Source organism: Pavona decussata, unplaced genomic scaffold, assembly GCF_977016875.1.
Source record: "Pavona decussata unplaced genomic scaffold, jaPavDecu1.1 SCAFFOLD_19, whole genome shotgun sequence".
Taxonomy (NCBI): Eukaryota; Metazoa; Cnidaria; class Anthozoa; order Scleractinia; family Agariciidae; genus Pavona; species Pavona decussata.
This window is the reverse complement of record NW_028145442.1, coordinates 1,100,001-1,124,778: the sequence shown is the minus strand read 5'-3', so window position 1 is coordinate 1,124,778 and position 24,778 is coordinate 1,100,001. Positions and strand designations below refer to the sequence as shown.

General features: G+C 39.6%; 2 protein-coding genes and 1 long non-coding RNA gene across 4 annotated transcripts; 1 reads left to right on the top strand and 2 right to left on the bottom strand.

The window, feature by feature from the left end:
* Nucleotides 1–743: 743 nt before the first annotated feature.
* Nucleotides 744–3,763, bottom strand: LOC146486942 (heme-binding protein 2-like). Its single transcript, XM_085090758.1, has 3 exons — nucleotides 3,624–3,763; nucleotides 2,606–2,798; nucleotides 744–1,337 (listed from the first exon to the last, which is right to left on the bottom strand). The coding sequence occupies exons 2-3, from the start codon at nucleotides 2,796–2,798 to the stop codon at nucleotides 874–876; spliced, it is 657 nt and encodes a 218-aa protein (XP_084946884.1). The 5' UTR covers nucleotides 3,624–3,763; the 3' UTR covers nucleotides 744–873.
* A 1,641-nt stretch (nucleotides 3,764–5,404) lies between these two features.
* Nucleotides 5,405–7,330, top strand: LOC146486941 (uncharacterized). The gene is made up of 3 exons (XR_014858284.1): nucleotides 5,405–5,849; nucleotides 6,281–6,396; nucleotides 6,809–7,330. It is a non-coding gene; the product is annotated as an uncharacterized LOC146486941 (long non-coding RNA).
* Nucleotides 7,331–9,001: 1,671 nt separating this feature from the next.
* On the bottom strand, nucleotides 9,002–18,391 carry LOC146486940 (uncharacterized). 2 transcript variants are annotated; one of them, XM_085090835.1, is made up of 5 exons: nucleotides 18,305–18,391; nucleotides 17,983–18,054; nucleotides 15,471–15,522; nucleotides 9,928–12,732; nucleotides 9,002–9,282 (listed from the first exon to the last, which is right to left on the bottom strand). In XM_085090835.1, the coding sequence occupies exon 4, from the start codon at nucleotides 12,670–12,672 to the stop codon at nucleotides 9,937–9,939; it is 2,736 nt and encodes a 911-aa protein (XP_084946961.1). In that variant the 5' UTR covers nucleotides 12,673–12,732; nucleotides 15,471–15,522; nucleotides 17,983–18,054; nucleotides 18,305–18,391; the 3' UTR covers nucleotides 9,002–9,282; nucleotides 9,928–9,936. The 2 variants fall into 2 exon arrangements, with proteins under 2 accessions (XP_084946961.1, XP_084946968.1); XM_085090842.1 differs by lacking the exons at nucleotides 15,471–15,522; nucleotides 17,983–18,054; nucleotides 18,305–18,391 and adding an exon at nucleotides 13,544–13,984.
* Between the last annotated feature and the right edge of the window lie 6,387 nt (nucleotides 18,392–24,778).

Sequence of the window (24,778 nt, the reverse complement as noted above, 5' to 3'; positions counted from 1 at the left end):
CTTCTTCAGGGCCAGAGTTACAAATAAGAAAAACTAATGGCTCTTAAAACTTTTAAGAGCCATTACTTTTTCATTGTTACTTTGTCCCTGAGGAAGTCTAATAGTGCTAGTTGAAATATTGGCCCAAATAATTAAATACGCTCTTTGCCGTAGTGTCAGCCCTGCAATCAGTTTGGTTTATTTACACATAAAGTGATGTCTGGCATGTGCGTTTCTACTACAAGAGATCTGGCAACGTATTCAAAACAGTTTGTTTTGCATCGTGTGGTCCCCTGTATCCAAAAGTTTTGGAATGATGTCAGCCTCCTACAAAGACGTTCATTGGCTTGTCATGTCACGTCATCCTCTCCACAACTATGTGACGTGACGGAGCCAAAAGCCGTCTGTGTCAGAGGCTAGAAATGATACCTGCTCTTGCAGGCTATTTGAGTGATGGGAAATTCCCAACCAAATTTTCATACTAGTCATTTCTTCTGCATTAGAACCTGAGTTCCCCGTGGTTCAGCTTCATAGGGACCATTAATTACCAGTGCCATGGTAAAGAACTACGAGTGAAAGAATCCTCAAAAGGATTGGAAATTATCAAGGAGAAGGGGGGATTTTCCAAATTCTGAGAGACAATTGTGACTGATATACAGGCTGAATGATAGCTGAGCTTACCATGCAAATTAACCAAAAAATTTGAATTGTCTCATTTACTAGCTTTAATAGGACTATAGCAGTAATCACTGAGGACAGCACAATTTATCAAAAAGACACAGTCAAGTTTAATTATTTTACAGATCTAGTACATGTATAATGCTCCAACTATCAACTGATGAAGAATGCCAGAAATTATCCAAAAAAAGCTATAAAAGGAAAGCTAGTTTTCACTTAGAAAAAAAAGTGTTCCTTTTGAGAATCTTTCTTGATATACCAAATTTCATTATGACGATTGAGAGGTTTGAATGGGTTGTCATAACCAGCAGAGAAAAAAACATCCTTTCTGAAAGTATCACCAAGGCCATCCTTAACAAGGGCCTCGCCCAAAGCCTCTGAGTACTTCTGGATATCATCAAATTTTGAGTAACCACCATAAACAATAACGTAAGCACAGAACATCTTTTGGGTGGAGATGAAAACATCTTTGTTGGTAGGAGCCGCTGGATCGGCTTGATCCTCAAATGGTACAAAAAAGTTGACAGTAAAGTTGTTTTTACAGAACGGTCCCTGTCCTGGTTGGATTTGGACGGCCACTGGTGCTGTCATAGGTATTTTTTGCTTCTTTACATTTTCACCTTCAATGTAGTCGAATAGGCGCATGAAACCCATTCTTACTGCTTCGTCATATTGATAACCTGGCAAAGGAGGAGAAGAGAAAACAATGTTTTTTCCTTTTTGCTACCACTTGTAAATAAGTTGGGTAAACCTAGGGTGACATGCTGATTACATTTATTTCAACTGTTGTCCTTAAAATGAAATACACTCGGTTGCAAAAACGTTGACACCTAAAAAGCATAAACCGTGGACGATGAGACCCAACAGATTTGTGGGTAGTGTTTAAACAATAACCTCATCTCCATAATCAATAATTTAACATTCCCATTCTTTGCAATAGAAAATACCGTGCTGACTTGATTCTCCGGAGCAATTTTCTACCAAATACTGCTTGAGTTCACTACCTGTTCTGAAGTAAGGCAAATCGCGAATTATATATCACTCAAATTGGCCCTTGTTGGCCAATCTGGACACTTTAAGGAAAGCTTGGAGAGTTTGCATCATTCACCACATGCAAATAAATAGGCCTTATCACGGTTTTCGACGCCATTTTGACAAGTAGGCAAACAGGCTGAAAATAACAGTGTTTGTATGGAAATCCGATGTCAAATAATTTTCATAAAACATCGCTTCTCAAAAATTCATGAATTGGAAACTTTTGGCACTAGGAAAAGGATTTTAAGAAAAAAATTAGAAGGGTTTGGCTGTGCCAGAAAGCCTCCAGTCCTGTTTTGGACTATCCATACATTTCTCTGTATTTTTTCCCGCGAACTATTTTTAAGTAGCAGTTCACGGCTGGTTCACTATACAGACATATACATATACATATACATACATACATACATACATACATACATACATACATACACTCATCACAATGGCGTCGGAAATTGTGATAATTAAGCCCTATTTTGGTCATCAACCGTCGCACGAGAATAGAATATTATGCAAATAAATTTAGTACACTCATACCCATAAAGCCATTGGGTCTCATCGTTCACGGTTTATGTTTTTTAGGTGTCAACGTTTCTGCAATCAAGTGTATACATAATGTTCAAACTCTGTACTCTAGAGATAATTGGTGAAACGTTTTTGACTTGTTCAGTCAGTTGTATAAATTTTCAGGTTCATGAATGTAACTAACAATTTCCCAACAAAAACGAATTGTATCAAAAAGTTTAATTTTTTTTAATTTACTGGGTCATCAAGCCAATCGAAGAGCAGTCATGTGTACATGCTTCCAGGGTTTTAATTTACCCGAGTTACTCTTTGTCACCCCATAAGCGTTGCGTGACATGAGAGTCTTTAGACGGGACCCAGGACGGGACCAATTTATTAACAATCCTACCTGCTACAATCGTCGACACCCACTTGTAGTCGGTTTGATAGCAGCGGAGCTCATACTTGTCCGTTTTGTTCATGGTCTTGAAGTGTGGGCACTCAAGTCCGTTGCAGAATGGAGGTTCTGGGTCATCTCTAAAGGGTTTTGCTTCGACCGAAGACAAAACAATCACGGCCAGGACGATGGCTAAGGGATGCATCTGAAATTGCGTGATGAAAGTTGTAGGAATATAGTTAATGCAACATCAAAGGATAGCAAACATTTTTTATGCTGGTTTAAAGAGCGAAATAGTTGTTCGCAATGAAGATAAATTAGATTTTCTTTTTCACATTACGAACGGGAGAATCGATCCACATGAGTGATTACGTAACATTTGCAGCTGGAAAACAGATTTCTCAGCATAAGATTCAAGTTTTTGTTGTCAATACGGATACTGCAGGTCAGAAAAATGCAGAGCTAAGGCTAAAATATGTCGGCGATAGTATTTAACCTGTTTAATTTACTTAGAATTATGGGCCTTCATTCACGGAGTCACTGTACTAGCGAAATATGTCACGAGGGATTACGTAACATTTGCAGTTAGGAAACAGATCTTTCGACATTTTACTAGTGAAGAACATTACAAGGTTTTTTGTCAACATAGATACTGCAGGTTAGGAAAATCCAGAGCTAAGGATAGTTCATAAAAGTTACAAAATTTATCCCCCGTCATGTCGGTGGATATATAATTTGCACTATGGGGCTCGAATCACGGGCTCGAAGTATGTTACGTGATACGTAGCATTTTTAACTGGGAAACGAGATTTTTTCCACATTTTTAACAATGAATAAAATTTTACAGTTTTCTGTCAACTGAGTGACCTGAACTAGTGATCAGTGGAATGTTAACACGTGACAATATATTGTTTCGAATATATTTTCAATTGTTTCGAACGCGATTTAGATTTAAAAGCACCTTCTTCCTTCGAAAATACAAACAAATATTAAAAGAACATGCTCAAACAGCTTGCAACACTGAACTCACCTTAATTCCGTAAAAATCTTCCACAGATCTTCGGTCTCGGTCTCGACTGAACTTCAGTTCACTAGAACTGGGAATGTGAACAGCTGGCTTGGAAGTCCGGGCCTTTTATAGCATAACAGTTTCAATTTGTTTGTGCCTCGTGACCACAGTATTGGCCAATATATTTTTATGCAATATAAAAATGTCACGTGTCGTACAGAAAAAACGTGACCTCTACCCGTGACAGGAGTTGAGACATGTCCCCGCGCGCACGTGAAGGGTTGAAGGCACTTATCGTGCGAACCGAATTTGGAGACTTCGGGACGAACGCAATCGGGGACGAGGAGTCACTTTGACATGTTCGAAAAGTACATTGAAACCATTCCGAGTAGAGTGCTCAAAGAGTGCGCCCCCCCCCCCCTCCCTTCTACAAGACCAGTGTCGGCACTTTTTGACACTGGAAAATGAGTGCATTGTAATACGATGATCCGCCAGAAAGCCTGCGGTTCATAGTTAACTATTTCGCTACCTCGAGGGTGAAAAAAGTACGAGCATGAGAACATTAACCATCTCTTTTGGCTCGTCTCGCAATATTTCCTCCCAAACGAGACTCGTTGCAGCCGGAGAGAAAAAATTGCGTGACGAGCCAAAAGAGTGTCTGGGGGGTGGGGGGGGGGGAAGGCTAGGGAATGTTGTTCCTATTAAAGGGAAACGCTGTCTACTGGGTCCTTTCTACAGTTGCCGAGACCTTGTATGGAAGATGCGTAATGCGCCTACAATCGGTAAAGATTACATTTCCGCAACTCTAAACCGTCACACGGAGAGAAATAATAGGGCCCTAAAGTGACGTGGAACAAGCGTTCCTAACCCCCTGCACTCACCCCACCCCTCCCCAACCCTTGGTCGGTTAGGTTGATATCCCGTTCAGTCAGGAGCTCAGTTTAATAAACTTGATAAATATAAAGAGAAGCGCATGCTGACTAGTTGTTCCAGGACGCAAAACTACAAACGAATAAAACTGAAACTGTACGGTTGAGCGAGGGGTGCTACGCCCCAGAAATAAAATTGTCAGGGCAGAAAAAAGTGGGGTGACTACCTTACCTCTCCTATTTTCTTTTATAATTTTTTTTTCTTGCGCGTGACTTTCTGTCCGGAACGCTTTAAACAAGCCGAGTAGAAAACATAAAAGAACGTCACCAGAATTTTTGAGGATACAAATGGAGGAGCTGGTAACCAAAAACCCGCCCTACCACTCGACCGTTGGAAGGTGAATCAGTAAGAAAAAGGGATTGCTTTAATAACGGGAGAACCAGCCTGTGTTACAGGCGTTTCAGTTTAGCCCGAGAAACGAACGCGGAGCGCGAAGCGAGATAGGCTCGATTTCCGCCCCAATACCGCGCTCCGCTCGCCCGGATCGCCTATTTTTTCTTTTCGCCCTCACCGCCACTTGGGAGCCTGTTCACAGGCTATCTGTTTCGCAAAGCAGTGCTCGTTGTAAACAAAGAAAAATTAATTTATTTAAATGAATGGTCTTGTCCATTTTAGCGTAGAATATTATAATTGTTTAAAACTTACCGCCGTAATATTGAGATCGATGGGGATGTCCCGTAAAGGTGGTTTAGTAGTCTCCTTGCAAGTGACCGGCTTTTTTTATCCATATTACTACATCTTCTTAAAATGAGGGTATAGCACGATACGTAACTTTTTGGATACAAGGGACAAACCCCCCCCCCCCTCCCCCCCTGACTCAAAATAAACTAAACAGATTGCAAGGCTGACACTACGGCAAAGGGCCAAAAAGCCCCGTGTCCATTTTCAGGTCTTTAAGAAAAGACGCCCCCTCCTTTTGAGCACGATTTTGTCTTCGCCCTATACCCCACTTGGGAGCCTGTTTACAGGGTACTCCCTTATGTGTTCTTAACGGGGACGTGCAGCCCGATAGGGTATGGTTTTCAGGGTGTTTTGCCTTTTAACGGGGTTTATGTCTTAACTTTATGTCTTTATGTCTTTATGTCTTTATCTCCCAGCCAGCGGGTACGATGGGCACAATGCCTATAGACATCTATTATGGATTCTATCTCGTTGGCTGAAAATGGGGAGCTCTATAAACGCACTGTATAATGACAGAAGGTGTAACACGAGTATCTCTCTGCCATTTTCAATGTTACGTGCACAGCATTAGCACGCGCCTTATCTTCCGACGGGCCATCTTCCAACATGCCATGTAACCAGGCCTAACTCTTAAATGTCAGCACAACTGATTTATTTACGGTTGAACTCGATTTTGGGCAAGGGCGATGTGTTTATTTATCTTCAGAGTGGCGTCGGGGAGGAGGGGGGGGGGGGGGGGGAGGAAGGCGAGGTGTGGATATTTAGAAGTTAATCCGAGATTGGTGGTTTTGGAAATTTACATGCGAATAAAACGGCCGAATTCTACCGGAAGGTACGGAACAGAGCAAACTGAAGGCAGTCAAATAATTTGAAGTTTTCTGAGAGCCGTGCAAAATTTACCGGTTGACACACACAGTTTCTTTTGCCATTAAATGTTTAATTTTCTGGCTTAATGGTAACGATCTTTCAGCTGTTTATCTGAGCGTGTCGAAGACACGTCGAAAGGTAGTAGCTGTTCTTTGCCCTATGCACGTAAAACTGAAAGGCCTTTGGTTTCCTGTGTTTAGAATTGCTCAACTTTTTGGCTGGTCTATCCGTGACTCCACTATATGGATAATGCTCGTGACCAGTAGCTGTTTACATCTTTGTGGCGCGCGAAGATTGGACACCAAAGGGGATTAAGGTGGGGGTTCACCTAAAAGCCATTTTCACGCCGCTTAAAATCGGTCAAATGAAAATATCTTGTTTGCATTTCAAGCAATACAAAAACCCTCCATTCATAGCACAAATTAATGATTTGGGGTGTTTTATGAATTGTTGGGTGATTTTTAGGTATATTTGGAAGGAAATAATTTTTCTTGAAGGATTGGTAAAATTAAAAGAAATAAGGAATGTTGAAGATTTAGTGAAGTTTTAAAATTAGAATTTGTAGTTAATAATTAATAGACGGATACCAAGTTAGTCCACTAGCAACCTGGGGTGCTCTTGCGTGGTTGTCGACTGTCTGTTAGTGTTCCAAAAATCATTTTCTTTCTTCTATCCATTCTTAAAACTCTTCAAATTTCACTCAAATTCAGGTAGAGCCCCACCTTAAGGACACTTTCGCACCCAATTTTCTCTCGCCCCTCAAACAGAGAAATAGGGACTACTACGACTGGGTATGAATATGTCTAAGGAGGAACTTGAACGTGGCTTCGGAGGTCTTTAAAGGGACAGTGTCAGCTATTCTAAGTGTCACTTTGAATAGCGAAAAAACATATTTGTATTGATTGGAACATTAAAATAATGGTTCACTTTTGTTAAAAATAACCCTTTTAAGGAACAAAAACTAGAGTCAATCATTTTTGTCTGCAGATGGCTAGGAAATGGATTGAAACTTGAAAAAAATTGCCAATCTTTTGAAGTTCCTCGTGTGAATTTAAAACTGATTGTATTCTGTTCTCACCCGGATCGAGAAATCATTTCAAACTTTTCTCCCGGTACTCTAAGAGCGATTTCATGGAGTTCTTTGTGAAATCAAATTTGAGCTGTTTTGGCCAACATACAGAAAAATCTCCGTGCCAATCCCTCTTTAACTTAACAGAAATAAAACAAATGTTTGTATTCTACTATTTTCAAACCAAACACGTTTTACAGATTTCACTTTTTTAATGTTAATGTTTTCAATACGGCTCTCACTTATTATATTCGCTACACTAATTGTTCTGTAGTGAGACGGTTTACACTATACTGGTTAGACTTTCAATCCTGTACGACTTGAACACCTGCTGACATCGGATTAACAAAAGCAGGTTTGATGAAGCTATAAGTTTCATTCTGTAAGGAAATGTTGAAAATTAATAGAAATATGAAACAAACAGTCATGTCCCGTTTACATGACCCCGGAATGAGTTTTGCTACAAAAATTGAAATTCCTTATCCGGTAAAACTTTTGGGTTGAAGTCACGTCGTTTTACTGATAATGAATGGTACTATGGAAACGAATCCACCGATTTGAAAGTCGTTCGGGTATCATGTAAACACAACCAGCTCACTCACTGACTTATAGAGCAGTTTTCAATTGAGTACGGGTCAAGCCCAAAGTCAACCTCGTTCCCAGGGTCTCTCCTAGGAGAGACCCTGGGAACGAGGTTGACGCAAAGTAATTACTCTAACCAGTCAGAATAGATGTAGACAGTTCGGTGAACCAATCAGAATTTAAAGCAAATACATGTAACCTGCGCCAAGCGCGGGAAAACGTGTGCATTCAAGGCACGATTGGTTTTGGCTTTGCTTCCCATTGGTTGAGAAAGTCCCGCGAGTTTTGATGACGAATCAGAAAGCGTACAGTAAAGCAAAACCAAAGCAAATGCGAAATTACTTCGACATCCAATTAAAGAATGCTCTATATACCTACTTATTTACCTAGTTACTTACTTACATACGTGAAAAGATCTGCGCCAGGTTGTTTAAAGGACCATTGCACCAATTTAGAATTGACGTCCACTTCGGACGAAAAAAAAACTGTAGAGCATTTTCTTATGTAATAAGAGGACCACTCGATTATGGCATCTTGTAAAAAACAAAAAGCAATCGTTTGAAAACATTCAGCGTATTTCTTAACTTGTTCTCTCAAAATTAATGGGATTTTAAACAACCGAGCCCTGATTAGTTCTGAGATAATAATTGGCATCATCATTCTACTGAGCCTATTTTAAATTAGCCTGTCATAGCTAACTACAGCCCTTATTGTTGTTATTCAAAAACAAGTTACTGAGAAATATTTCAGCTTTTGAGTCCTCGCCCTCTTGCAATCCCGTTTCTCTATGAGTTAACTCGCAGTATTAGACTGTTAAAATCCATTTCTTGATCTTTGGTGCTCTTTCTAACTTTGTAAACGCACGAGGGTCTTAGAGACTGTCCTTAGTTGCGATGGCAAGCACAATTTTGCTGCTAAGATGTGGTATTTTAAGAAAAGAAAACTCAATTTCTATCACTTGGTTAAAAATCTTATTAACATGCGAAACTGAAAACACTAGAAACGTCATTCTTCAAAAATTAAAGTTTTTGCTTCTAAATATGGGTAGATAGGCCGTTTAATTTGGGCTAAGTAACCACATTTGTTCTGGATTAACATTTGAGTAAAACTTTGTTCTCAATATTGTCTTATAACAAGTAATGACTTGAAAAAAGTTGTAAAATGACTTCAAAATATCTTAATAATGTTTGTATGTTTTTTGTTATACAGCTATAAAATTAAATGTAACGTCAAATTCACGTGTCCAGTTTCCTTGACGTTACACTAAAATGAAGTGCCATTTTGGAAAAATGCACACCCAAAACAAGCCTGTACGTGTCCTTCTCTCCAGAAATATTACGAACCACAAAAGCAAAGGATTAATGCAGTAACCTCATTTTGTTTCCCTTTCATTTGCTACTGATTTACAGGTTTTTGTATCCGGCCATTGCATCTAAGATCTTTACACTACATACAAGTTCTCAGGATACCTTGCATCAAACCAAATGGATGTGATCAATGCATCAGTTTCTTGCCCAGTAGTCCTCTCTTGTCTTGAGGATGATGACACTTCTGCCAAAGAAAATATGAGTGTTTAGTTTTGCTTGAGGCTCTATGTTTAGAACTTTGTGGAGTTCAAGTGAAGCGCTTAATTTGTTGGGGTTTTTTGCCAGAAAAAAAGGAACAAATCCACTTCCCACGAATCCCACGACATATTTTGAGCAACGTTGCAATAATTTCGCTTAATCAACGAGACTCCTAGTGCCTCAATTGAAAACGACGTTCAACGGAACCATTACTCGAGTGAGGTTTGACTCCCATTAAGGTCATGGTAAACATACGTACGATTGGTAAACATTCGTTCTTTATCTCAAACAGTTAAAATATTAACAAAAGACAGGCGATCAAATAGTGGGGAACACAATTTTATTTACCCTGCTCTCTATTTTCTGAACGCCCGGAAAAGGCTAGAGAAAGAAAAATAAGGCATTTTCTCATGGTATCAAGGAACAACAAAAACGAACATATTCTCATGGCATCCTTTTTCAAAACTATCCCCTTGTTTTAATAAAGAGCGGAAGGCTTGCTTATTGAAAAAATGTTTAGACAGATTTTACAACCATTCCACCGCCAAGAATTTAGCTTTCTGTGAAGTGAGCTGTCCTTGTTTATCATAAAATTACTTCTGTTTGAAGTTAAACACAACCTAAAACTTACCATTCTGTTTCATTTCCTTTCTCCAAATTCAAACGTCACGTCATCACCAATCAGCACAAATGGAGCCCAGTACTTCAAGTCACGGAACTGCTCTGATTCGCGCAGAGATTTAACAGCCTGGTAAAGAGCCACACTCGCGCTTTTTCCACCTGCCAGGTGTTGATAGAAGGGTCTCATGAATTCCATGGTGGCCTGGTCATCAATCGCCCAGAGTGACACAAGAACAGAGCGGGCACCAGCACACAAGAAAGCCCGCGCGATACCAACCACGCCCTCCGATTTGACTTCTCCCCGGCCACTGTGACAGCAGCTAAGCACAACGAGTCTTGCTCGCAGACGAACGGCTTGCACATCTGACATTGTTAAAATGTAGTGTTCTTTCCTAGGGATGGGAGATGTCCAGCCTGGGTTTGGGGTCAAAAGAATTTCTCCAGTTTCAGCACGTCCGTGTGCGGCAATGTGCACCAAAGCAACCGACTTGAGTCTTTGCAAAACCTCGCCTTTAGTTGCATCTTTTCCGATGAGAGGAGTGGTCTTCAGAAGTTTTCCAATCATCTGTACTTCCTCTCTGGCGAATGGTAGCTGCTTCCAAACGGGCTTACCAAACACGTTGGTAACTTCTTCTAAACATGGATCGCCCACGAGCAGCACTCCACTCCTACTGTGGAAGCTTTCAGGCGCACCTGGGATCAGTTGTAAAGCGGTCAGCGAGGGAACGATGCGAATCCTAGTTGTTTCACTAAGCGCAGAGTAAGGAGCCAGGCAAAATGGACCGTCTGGAACAAGGAGTAACTGGTCACCTTCGAGCAAGTCTGCAATGGGGCCAATAATAACATCATACAGCTGGCGCAAAGAACTGACAGAGGAGGTCGGTGATTGATCTGTTTCCTCAGCAGCTTCTCTGTTGGAAGGAGGGTCATCACATATTTCATCCATTGACCGATCTTCGCACCTGACCAGAATACCTTCAGCAATGTCTCTCAAAGTAGCATCTATTAACAACTTGCAACTATCACGTTCTATTTCCTTTTGCTTAAAGAGAATCTCTTTCCCTCTTCGCAACAACCAAAAGCTAATCGCATTTGTATCGAGTGCAACAAAAACTGTTTCTGTAGTTAAATTGTTTAATATATAGGTAATCGTCTCCTTAGGTTCAGCTGAAGCGGACGGGGATGAGTCAACTCCATACTGTTCTTTCAAAACATCGGTTAAAGCCTGTGCTCGTCCTTGCTCAGCAGCAAACAAAGCCTCGTCAGTCTCTCCATTCTTAACAAGAGTTCTCCATAGAGCAGTGTACGCACACTGGCGGTAATCACGAAAGCTTATTTTCCACATATCTTCTGACTGAAGAAGGGCTCTTATGTCATCAAACATTTTTACGCTCGATCGAAAATAATCAAGTGCCTCACTCAAAGAGCCTGCCAATTCATAATTATCACCTATTGAACAGCATGATGCTGCCTCTTGAACCTTGTGCCCCAACTCTTTTGCAATACTAAGTTTTTCTTTGTGACACTTAATAGCTTCTTTACAATCACCTAGTCCGGAATACACAGCACCCAATATGCCATAAGTAACTCCCTCAGTAGCCCTGTCACCCACTTCTTTCGATATAGCAAGACCTTGTTTCGTGTACGCCATGGATTGTTCAAAATCACCCAACAGTAAAAAACCTTCACCCAGGTTTCCAAAAGCGTGCCCCTCACAATCCCTGGCCCCAATTTCTTTAGCGATACTGAGACTTTGTTTCCAGCACTCAAAGGCTTCTTGAAAATGACGCATTTTCTTATACGTTAGGCCCAGACTGCAATAGGCTCTTCCCTCCCCATCCCTGCTCCCTAATTCTTTAGCAATATTAAGATGTAGTTTGTGATACTCTTTGGCTTGTTGAAAATTACCCAGACCATCATAAGCATTGCCCAGATTACCATAGGCTTTACCCTCCCAATCCCTGTTCCCTAATTCTTTAGCAATATTAAGATGTAGTTTGTGATATTCTACAGCTTGTTTAAAATTACCCAGACCTGCATTCGCATTGCCCAGATTGCAATACGCTGCCCCTTCCCTATACCTGTCCCCTAATTCTTTAACAATATTAAGATGTAGTTCTTGATACTCTACAGATTGTTTAAAATTACCCAGACATCCATACGCAATGCCCAGATTGCAATACGCTCCCCCCTCCCCATCCCTGTTCCCTAATTCTTTAGCAATATTAAGATGTAGTTCGTGATACTTTGCGGCTTGTCTAAAATTACCCAGACCTCGATAAGCATTGCCCAGATTGCCGTAGGCTCTTCCCTCCCCATCCCTATTTCCTAATTCCTTAGCAATACTAAGATGTAGTTCGTGATTCTCTACTGCTTGTTTAAAATTACCCATACTGTTATGAACAACGCAAAGATTGGAACAGGCTATTTCCTCCCAAGCCCTGTTCCCTAATTCTTTAGCAATACTAAGGTGTAGTTTGTGGCACTCTAGGGCTTGCTGAAAATCACCTAGACGGTGGTAAGCATTACCTAGCTTGCAATATGCTTTTCCCTCCCCGGACCTGTCCCCTAATTCTTTAGCAATACTGAGATGTAGCTTTGTATACTCTATAGTTTTTTTAAAATTACCCTGACTGTAATAAACATCACCCAGTTTATAATAGGTATTTCCCTCCCGCTCTCTATCGCCCAATTTTTTAGCAATGCTAAGCTCTTCCATGTGCTTCACTATATCTTCTGACTCGCTCTCCGCCATTGAGTTTAGATGATGATCGGAGATCCTATCAAATGTGCTTTTGTTTCACCAAGGACGTTCCTAGATAAAGAGAAAGTTTGAGAACTCTCCCATTTGTACGTAAAGCCGGCATTGTCACCTATTTTCAGTTTAATTTTTAATACTCAAAAAACATATTTGTATGGATGTAACCGTCAAAATAATGGTTCCGTTTTGTTAACAATAACCCTGCTAGTGCACAGAAACTAGTATCATTCATCTTTATCTGCGAATGGCTAGGATGGAAATGGATTGAAACTTGAAAGAATTGGCGTCCTCAAACTGGCTCAAAAGTGATTCTAGTTCATACTTGCTTCAAAGAATCGTTTCACATTTTCTTCCCGGTGCTCTAAGAGTAATTTCATGTTAGAGTAGAGGCTCTTTGTAAAATAATTGAGCACTTTTGACCAACAAACACCAAAATCTCCGTGACAGTGCCCCTTTAAATTCTCTGACTATAGGAACGATATCTTTCTCACATAAATTTCACTGACAGACACGGAATCCTGTAAAATGGTTTGATGCACACTACAATTCTCTTTTGTCTGTTTTGTCGAAAGTATAATTACTGAACCGTGTTCTGTTGTTTCAATTCGTTTAACGTATGCGTGCCAACTTTAAGTTCAGGGGCGGTGAGAGCAATAAGTGAAATGAAGTAAAGTTCAAAACAACTGCCTTGTTGGGAATGACTTTTTTTGCAAGACCCTGCACGCGGCTGCCTCAGAAACTAGCAACTGAGTTGGTAGCTAAAATGACGTCATTTGAGGAACTGAGCGAGTTGCCCTGCGTATAGTACACAGTCAAACAAACTATTTCGAATGTCTTACTTACATGGCACATGCAAATGACTTACCGTCAGGCCGTGCCGTTCATTGCTTCTCTAAATCGGGACTTCTTGGAGTCAGTTCCATCAGGCTCAATAAAACAGAAATGATGACTCTGTAAATAAGTTTTTACAGACAAACAATTACAACGGCAAAGGCCCGAGACAAACGAAGGAGTGCTTTGGGAGGTGTATTTAAATAAAATGTCTCTCGTTCAGTTTTAGCTCGATCAGTTGTCACGCACTTACAATTGCAGCACCGAGAATCGAAACAGAAACTTTAAATGATGATCAAAGACCTGAAATTTCTAACATTTAACAGAATTGTCAACCTACAATGCGGAATAATTAGAGTGAGCAAAAATTATTAGTCGAGGGTACGTTGACTTTGAAAACAGACGAAGGGAACAACAACGTGGTTTCGATTTCCCTTTGAATAAATTCTTGTATTTCAGACTGCCTTGTCTTCGAGTTTTTGGTGTGCATCCCTGAACAAGTAATTTACAAAGCCCTCATCATCAAGTCGAGACAGCATCACATAAAGAAACGTCTTTTCAGCCAATCATTCACAAAGGAACTGGGTGGTGTTTACAAGGAAGAGGGATAACAGTACAAAGTCATCCCTTATTTTAATACAAGATCATTTTTTAAATAAGGTTAATTAGCCGAAACAAAACCAGACTGGGCAAAAAACAAACAAACAAAAACGGCAACAACAACAAAATCAACGACAACAACAAAAATAAGCCAAAAAAGGTTGAAATAGTCGTTGAACTACACATTCTGGATTTAAGTGCTTCGCTGTACCGATTAAAACTCAGTATTTTAATACTGAGTTTTAAAAAAGCGCAAATGCATGATGTTTATGAAGGAATAAAATTAACCGAGAGTTTTGTTTTCGAGTTTCGGGCGTTTCTTTTTCGATTCCTAGAATGTGAGGAGCTTCGCTTACGAATTTTCGACATATTTCGTTTTCCAGTATCGGTTGCTTCACTTCCCAGTTGTGTTAGCTTCGTTTTCGAGGTTCCATTTCAGAGCACAGTTTTCGAATTTGGAATAATAATGAGGTTTTTTTTACTCGACACTTTCAGAAGTAAATCTACTTTGAGCCTTAGTTCCTCCCCCCTTCCACCCCCCTCCCCCAGGCGTCACACAATCACATGTTCATTACACCTGAATATACAAGGTGCTCTCCTCGTACTCCTTACATCCCCGGCTAACAAATTTAGTTATCACATGACTGACACGCGCGTGAGAAGCCTGTGCATCAACCATTTTGTTGCTTGGTTTGAATATCTAATGTTCTCACTCTCGGAATAAATTCTCTCCGAATAAATAAAATAGCTCCTAACTGGAAATTAAACCTGAAAACACTTTATTGTCACCTGTTCAAGAAAACCCGAACGCATTTAGCACGAAAGAATTTGACAGCTTTCACAGATTGGCCAAAATGTAAAATCAATAACATGACGGAATAGTGATCGTGACGTGCATTTTGGGCCTCGATCGCAGAAGGACAAGGAAACACTACACCAAGAACGACAAAAATCTCAATAACATCGCAAAGAGTCATGAAAAATCTTTTGAGTTACTAAGTGACAGTTTCATCCCACTTCCCCCCTCCACCACCCCCACCCCCTCCCCGCCCGCCCGCCCGCTCATAACTACCTGTTGCTACGTGTATAGCGTGGTACGATGATGGCCGAGTTTTAATATTTCGATCGTCAGACAAATGTCAACATTAGTCGGTAAATGGAATTGAGTGGAAAAACGCCAGGAAGTCTTTATAAAATTTCAAGTTAACTGGAATGCAGTTAAGGTAAGCAGTTAAATGAGCCAACTGAAATTCCTGAGAAACTCCTAAATAATAGTGAGTAATAATTTAATATTAGTCATTAATTGGTCAATAACCCTTACAAATTAATCTGTAAAAACCTAACACAAGCTACTAACTCACCCTTTACAAAATGACTGTTGGAGTTTCGTCAGAAAAGCTTGGTAGAAACTCCCTGCAAATAAGAAATTTGAAAACAAACAATTAATATCCAGTTTACTGACATTTATTTCTCTCCAATGACGTGAGTGGCTGCCAAAATAGGAAGAGGAAAGTTAACACAAGAAAAGGTAACAGCTGATTTAGATATAAGAAGCAGCAACAAACATTAAACCCCGAGAGCCGGCCAACTGAACCCAATGAAAATATTCTTCCCTGTAGAAACATTAACCAGCAAATATATTCCGGAACTGAAATTTAACTTCGCTTTCCTTAAAAAATTCAAAAATAGTTTGCGGAAGATACAACAGTGATTTCAAGAAATGTAGAATCTCTCAAAGTTTTTTCTTAAGATAATTGACAACTTTGGTGAAATATCTGGGATGACTGAAATTCAACAAAAACGAAACAAAAGCTGACGTGGATAGGCTCTCAGAAAGGTGGCAGTAAAGAGACCTAAGATTTCAAATGTATCATGTAAACAGTTAACTAAAACATTTCGGGACTTTTTGTCATATGATGAACATTAAAAAAAAAAAAAAACCGAACGAGGATAACTGTATGAGTGCATCTTGGATGACTGTATCTTGTAATGTACATGTAATTTATTGTAACGTATTTATTATGTTGTTATTAAGTTTCAAGTTAATTTTTTGCCACAATAAAAAGAATCACAAGACAGTCTACTAGTAATAAAATAAAGGTGGCGAGGAATTGGAAGCACATAAAAACCACAAGGCAAACTGAAAAATTAAGAATAGTTACATCACCGCAACACACATTGGAATGTTGCCCAGGATGTAATTCTGTAAATTAGGCACAATGAAAAGCTAAGTTTTCAACATTTCGTTTTGATGTAGGCAAACATCAGTAAATAAATATTTAGAATTAGTCAACAGTTACATGAGATTCTTGCAACTCATTTAAACAGCGATAATTCACATGTAGAGATAGCTACGGAAGAAGGATGATAACAGTTAAGACCCTCCTTTAACAGTCCCTGGCCACAGAACAGTAAAGCGGGCTCAGTTTTGAACTTACGAGTCAGTATTGCCGGGTTCACAGATTATCAGGGCTGCGACGTGTTGTCCTCTGCAGTTGCGAAAGTCACCATAATGTTCTTGTCGATTAATTGAAAACACAGATACAATCGAGCATTCTGGATGTCATGAAGAAGCTATAAAATGCCACGAAGAAACCAGATGTATATAATTTCATATGTGACATTCTTATTGGAAGTTTTGTTTGGGTAAACTGATTTTAGGTGATTTAACAAGGGACACTTTTTGAAGAGCAACGTACATGTTTTAAAAACAAAAAATGAAGAAGCGAGTAGCGTACTGTGCCTGATTTAGAATAAGTTTTTCTCAAAGGAGCTTTGTACATTTGCTTCATTTCAATTGATAAGGCAATAAATAGTAATAATTAGTGGATCCACGCAGCTTTTGACTTATTGTCTGGATTTTTCTCGTAAGCGATCACATTTTTCTGCATCAAGGGTGATCGCTTAAAGAAGCACTGTCACGGAAATTTTGCTGTATGTTGCACAAAACTGCTTACTGAAATATTTGATAAAAAGCCTTTTCTCTAACTTGAGATTATCTTTAGAAAACCGGGAGGAAGATGTTAAGGGATTTCTAAGAGGAAGAACAAACTATAATCAGTTTTAGGCGATTCCTCTATAATATAACTGGCAGAACTTGAAAAATTGGCCAATTTTTTCAAGTTGCAATCCATTTCCATCCTAACCATCCGCAGCTTAAGATAACTTTTTATACTGTACGCGAGTAGGATTATTAATTGTTAACAAAATTGAACCATTATTTCAGCGTTTCTATCGATACAAAGATAATTTGTGGCTATTTAAACTGACACTAAGAATTAAGGTGACACTGACTGCTCCTTTAAGCGAGTTGCCTTTTTTGTGTAATTGATGGAACTGAGAGCCGTGCTAGGGTAACAAAAGAAAATTGTCGCCCAATCAATCCATCAGTTTCAACAGATACATACTCCGATTTAAAGGGCTAACTGGGTTTTTATAGATATCAAAACGAAATATACAGTTTAGAGTTCAGCGCCCAATCTGGGAACATTTTCCCGTAAGTGTATATCGCCCGTACCGCATCGTTACTGGGTAGAAAATTGCCTTAATCTTGATCAGTCATGAATATCCTTCATAAGTAAGTAAAATTTAAAATGCATGTGTTGTCAGGAATGACTACATCATTTGTGAGACTCTTAATTCGGCTGAATTGGAAATTTTGGCAACTGGGTGTGTTAGTAAGGCTGCAAATTAAATTGCAGTGGAACATAATTTGAGGAATTTTGGGAGTTGCTCAGTGGCAAGCGTAGACTAAAGCAGTGGATCTTAAACAAAGTACACAAAAAATACGTGACTACTTTGTATCTCTTATCTGCTTATGTGTAACGGAACGATTGTTTAAGCTGCGAGCATCAAACGAAGCCGTTGACTTACCGTTGACTGCTTTCCCAAACCGATCCTTCTTAGAGTCAATTCCAACCAACTTAGTCCACTGAAATGACGATTCTGCAAGGAAAAAAGTAATTTGATGAAAAACGAATAAATAAGTTTTTCGTAAAATAATTATTTTGGAACATGCTTTCAAAAATCACATTAGGCGACGCATATTACAAAGTACAAGGGCTGGGCATTTTAGCGAAAATAGTATGTGTAGGTTGCACGTTATACACAATGATTGAAATCACTTTGAGAATTTAACGTTTATCAGCTGTCAAGGAATGATTGAATCAGTCAGGACAGCCAGCTTGTTACCTACCTCTTTCTTAAAAGTTCACTTTAAATCAAAACTGCGCGACATTCGTTAAGTCCAAAACAAATTCGAGGATTATGCATAAGGCCGCGTCTTTTTATAGCATTCCGGCGGAAGTCTTCTGTATTTTTAGCTTTTTTTATCTCTAGTTTTAGCTTTATTTTAGACTTTTAAGCAATAACTGTTGCTTCACCGAGTTCAGAAACAAAAAGTTCAAATACTGAATTCGCAGCTAGTTAAAAATAACTCACCTTGAAAATAAACAAAAGAGTGTGCTTTATTCCTCGTAAATTGTCGACGATTAACAAACAAAATTAAGAAAGGGCCGGAGTGGCTGTAGATTCGTTTTCGAGTTTTAGTGTTTTGGGTGTCTCTTTTTGGGGGGACTGGGGGTGTCTTTCTCTTTTTTTTTTCAGTGTTTTTCGCGTTTTGCGAGCTCTATATTTCGTTTTCGAACGTAATACTTCTTTATTTATATTCTCCCCTGTTTGTAGGCCTGAGCTAATCATTCACAAAGCACTCTTTATCACGTCCAGGCAGCGCCACATCCCTGCATGTCGCCCCGCCACGAATCTTGCAAAACTTCTTTTATTATTTAGACACGAGTGTTTTACTAGAAAATACACCACTCGTAAAATTAATAAGAAACTACATCCGGGACCTGAGTGCGGTATTTTCCATATCCTCGCAAGTAAGGATATTGATGACGTCATTTCCCGCTTTTTCGGTTTTTATGCAAACGGTCGGTGAAAAATGGCGAGCGATACTTTTGTCTATATAATAAAAATAAAATAACACTGTCGCTTGAAGACATGAATTTTATTTTCTCGTGTTGAAAGAATATTTTACTCGCTGCGCTCCTTCGTAAAATGTTTTTACCATTGGAAAATAAAATTCATGTCCTAGCGTCGCCATGTAATATCCTCTATTTATTCATTCATTGACAAAAGGTCTGTTTACAAGGTGAGGGAATAACCCTAGAAAAAAATGTGTTTGTCAACGAGCTAAAATAAACGATTATTTTGTTTTCGAACTTAAAGGTGTTTTCGAATTCTAGACGCTTCGCTCTCTGGTGTCTGCAATGAAACCATGTATGAGAGCCAAATTCATCCTTTTCTGACTCATGATCATTCTTGGTTATATGATGATCTAATCGCGCCTAACGTTGACCCTAACAATATATACTGCTGCTGCTGCTTTCTTTCACATTTTTAAAACTTTTTTTGCCCAGAAGGGGGATGGGGATTCTCCACTTTATAAGCTATATCACTATGTGCGGCCCCAAAGGGTATGATTTTTGAGCCGTTTTGGTCTGAAGAGAAAAGAAATTTTAACCATTTGGCTCTGACAGTCTAAAAACTTGTATGGATTTTACAGAAAAGGGGATGGATTCTAGGAACCAGGTTTTAAATTAAAATGCCGGTGTGAATTTTAGAGGCCAGCGGACAACTCTATCCAACTCTATCCAGTGGATAAATTGCATCCAGCGAATAAAATGTATATCAACCAATACAATTTATCCGCTGGGTAAAGTTATCAGTTCTTTTAACAACCTAGGCCTTATCTGAAAAAGGGTATCGGCAGATAGTCGAAACTCATGATCATACCACGAATCTAACGCGCAAAAAAGGGGGTGTTTGGAGATCAAGGGCTTTTGTCAATTATTCGAGGCGTTCAAATCCAAGATGGCAGCGCTTCTGCCCTACGGGGTACCCCGCTGGGCACAGTCTTTTGAGCCTTCGTTTATTTTGTTCAACGGAGACTCGAAGCCCAGAAAGTGAAACAAATTCTAACAACGGTTACCATTAGGCCATTTCCAAGTTGCTGTGCTTTATGTATTTCTGAGTTGCTAAGTACTGAGCTTTTCATGTGAAAATTAGTTTAGCTTCATTTATATGAAAAACTAATTTTTCTATTAAAAATTATGCACGACGCCTCGCTTTCATAATGACGTCCAATGCAACTCGGAAATTGTCTGGACAACAACAACAACGACAAACATGTAATTGACCACAAATTAGTTCTTACTGACCATCCAAATTTTTTGGCAATGAAATCAGTGACGAAGTCACATAAATCTATTCCTTTGTAACTGCATTTTGCCAACTAGGAAACTGACCCTAGCTAAAGCGACTACGGGGGAAGGGGGGCGGCTTTCTTTTGGAGCAGAATACACTTATACAGCTCTTGTCATTCTCTTTATGTGAGTGAGGAGGGGCTTAAAATTGTTGGAGCAACGTATTTGCTCACCTATTTTAGCATTATTGTAAGAAGTGTGCATCCTAATACACAAAGGTATTTTTGTACAGTAAATGACTGCGGATAAAGAAGATCTTAGCTGAGGCCTCTGGAATCCAAAAAGATATTTAGGGGTTACTAAGCATGTTTTAAAAGATAATTAAACAACCTTGATAAAAAAAAAATCCTTAAAATAATAAAAAACACAATGTATGGCACTTATTCCAAATTGAAGTTTAATTATCTCTTAAAAATGCATGATTATCAACTATTAATTTCAAATAAACTTTGCTAAAATCTTCTTTTTCCTCATATTCATAAACCGCACACTTAAAAACTATCTTTAAATTAGTAGGCACCGTCCTTACTTAATCACAGTTTCTTGGTCTATTTCGAGATGCGCAGAACAGATGCGCAGTAACAAAAAGAGCCACCGTCCTCGATTTAGCTAACTGACAAATTTCCATCCACGAAACTTAATTTTGTTTAAAACCACTCTACTAGTTTTCTTGACCTAAAAAGGTTCCTTTGGTCACTGATGGCTAGGTTGACAATGGATTCCAAGTTGAAGGACGAAAAAAGTAGGCCACATTTTCAGTAACTCTTCCCTTTGTGTTTTGGAAAAATCGCCATGAACTGATCATGGCTGTTCTACCTTTCAGGAAGTCACTTAAGTTTTTCCTTCTGTCTTCTAGCTGGAATGTAGTACTATTTTTACCCAGCAAAACCGTAAAATACCCTAAATGACTTTCAAACCACGTTCAAATTTCTTAGCTCCGTGTTTACAAGTTTCTGAGCTTCCATAAATGTCCTTATTTCTTGGGTTTTTCTGTTGGAGCTGTTGGAATTTGTTAGATAGCCTGTGTGTCAGGTGCTATAAAAAGGGAGAGTAAGGGGAGCGGCTCCAGCAATTCGCGCCAAACTGGCTTTAAATAGAACTCTCCAAGAAAAGACAAAGCTGAATAGTTTTCATTTAAATCTGTTTCACAATCGGCATGGGTTTTCCCCTCTTCAGTCAACTGGAAACCATTCATACTAACAAGCCTTCGCTTTCGGTGTGAGATATTTCGGTTTGTTCCCAAGACATATTTTGGCGGTGTTACGCAGAGGCCAAGAAGTCAATTTCCCGGGATGCATTCATCATAGTAGTCGTTCCAAGTATGATAAAGCTAACCCAGGACAAGCATTGACGTCTGGTTTATGAAAGTTAACAGATTAAGCCCTTGAATCTTAAAAAAAAGGTCTACAGTTCCGCAAATATTGAAGGCATTCAAGATTTCATCCACGGACTCAAAAGTTCGAGCCACCTTGCACGACATAATAGACTGTATCAATGGAAACCAAAAGCACTGCTCAGTAGCTTTCATTTGAATGGTCACACTTTAGGATTTCATCCACAGACTCAAAACTTAGAACCACCTTGCATAGCGCAATAAACAGCACCACGGGAAAGTACTGCTCAGTAGCTTTCATTTGAATGGTCACACTTTAGGATTTCATCCACAGACTCAAAACTTAGAATCACCTTGCATAGCGCAATAAACAGCACCACAGGAAAGTACTGCTCAGTAGCTTTCATTTGAATGGTCACACTTTAGGATTCCGTCCACAAATACAAAAGTTAGAACCACCTTGTAAATCATAATAAGTACCACAGGAAAGTACCGCTCAGTCAGATTTCATTTGAATGGTCACACTTTAGGATTTCATTCAAAGTCTCAAAAGATAGAACCACCTTATACAACAAAGTAAAAAGTACCGCAGGAAAGTACTAGTACAATGCTTTTCATTAGAATGGTCACACTTAAGGATTTGTCATTTGTGTTGTCTGTCATGCAGCAGACTAGTACTTGTCTCGCAACGCATACAATTTGCCAAATCCTACCAATCGGTATAGTCATTTTGTAAACCAGGCGGCTCGTATCCTTATGCAATATTGGCAAACATTGTTCAGGGATTACGTGGAATTTTTATGGCTCTATAACGAAGATTTCTACGTCACAATCCAATTTTTGACCCCTGCGCATGCGTTTTGGGGGGTTGGTCATGGCACCTTCCCGTGATACACAGAGTTCTTAACAAGCCAAAATTAACGCTCTTCAATGAAGTCAGCACATTCTAAAACACTACTGGTGCAAACGAGTAAACAGTTGCCACGACGTTTAACACCGTACCTAACTACAACCGGACTTTACGGCAACCTCGTACCCAGAGTCTTCGATCCCCTTGACCAGCGGTCGGGAAACGAGCCAACCTTGATGCGCGAGCCTGCGCAGTAAGGAACGAGGACTCGAGGGACGAGAATGACTTTACAGACGGGAGAAATACTATGACACGGACACAAATTATCCATACTAGCGTTTCTTAATAGGGACCTTAAAGTGTTTAAGACCTCTATGAATAGGAAAGATTTCTTTTAGTGCACTATGAATTGAAGAAAGTTTTATAATATAGGTTTTTTACTGTATACTTGTTTAATAGTTTCGTTAGCTAATGTAATTAATGTATACCTGTAAATATAGTTGATTTATCCTTTTGTAATTTTTTACACGACTCCTACAACTCCTACAAATGTTGTAACTCTGGAGCTGAAGAAGACTAGTTGAAATATTGGCCCAAATAAATAAGCCCTTTGCCGTAGTTTCAGCCCGGCAATCAGTTTGCTTTATTAACACGTAAAGTGACGTCTGGCACGTGCATTTCTACTGCAAGAGATCCGGCAACGGAACGTATTCAGAACAGTTTATTTTGCGTCTTGAGGACCCCTGTATCCAAAAGTTTCGTATCGTGTTACACCCTCATTTGGAGAAGATGTAGTAACATGGATCCCAAAAAAGGCCGCTAACTTGCATCTTGGAGCAGGGAGACTAATTAAACCACCTTTTACGGGACACACCGGCAGTGAACGCGGCTTTGAAAAACATGCAACCAGTGGGACCCATTGTGTGATATTAAACTTTTTTATACTTGGATTCATATAGGGAGGTACCAGGCGGTGTGCGTCACGAAATTCGACCAATCAGAATGCGTTATTTGATCAGTAGTCTTCGTGCCCAAGAACATCAGTCTGGAGAGTTCAGCCTGTGGAAAATTTCGTTACTAACGAAGTCTGTGACATTTTTTCCCGGTTGAAAGTTGCTTCAAATTTAGAGGAACAAATTGGCTTAATGCTGGTTAGGTTACTTTTTAAGCTGAAGCATTTGTTCGCGTTTGTAGCCATTTCAAAGGTGACGACCTCGCGCCTGCCGCCATGTTGTTTTGGTCGTTGATTTACTGCATTTCTTGAGGCTAAAGCTTCTTACTCTTGCTGGGTTTGGACAATACTTTTGCATTTTAAGCGAGCTTATCCTTTCTACTTTAGAATTTTCGGGCTCTACCCGGGTCTACCCTTTATGGTTTTTCCGTTAGAAGCCGTTTAACTAATAAAGAATCTATGAAGAGATCGTGTAAACAAAGTAGCTCAACTCCCGGGAAACCGACCGGAAAAAGCCAACGGGCGAACGCTTTTTCTCTCCAACAAATCCAGGAAGGAAATGTAGATCTCTTTCACCCTGAGATAAAAAAAAAAAAAAAAAAAAAAAAAGATGAGCGACAGTAATGATAAATACACTGCGAGCAGTCGTACTTTTTCCTTAGATCACGCGCGCAAAGTGACAGTAAAATTATGCAAATTACAAAAATGTGACCTCATAAGAATGATTCTTACAATGAACAACTTTTCCTTCAACAACGAACACTATCTACAAGTACACGGGACAGCTATGGGAACCCGCATGGCACCTTCATACGCTAATCTATTCATGGGTAAATTTGAACAACACGCCATTGAAAACGCTCCTCTCAAGCCGTTCGTTTGGTGGAGGTTCATCGATGACGTCTTTATGATATGGACAGAAGGAGAGGAACACCTTAAAGATTTCATCAGATACTTAAACTCTGTTCACGCGAGTATCAAATTTACCCATGAATACTCAAATTCCTCTCATCAGACACTCCCTTTCCTAGATGTCCAAGTCCACCTCAGCAACAACCACATCCAAACAGATCTCCACACAAAACCCACAGACAGGCATCAATACCTCCTCAAAACTTCATGCCACCCGAACCACACTAAACAAACTATTCCATTCAGCCTTTTCCTGAGAATCCGTCGCATATGCTCTACCGACGCTTTCTTTGATAAACGAAGCGAAGAACTCATCAAGCACCTGGTCCAACGTGGTTATAGCCGCTATTCCCTAC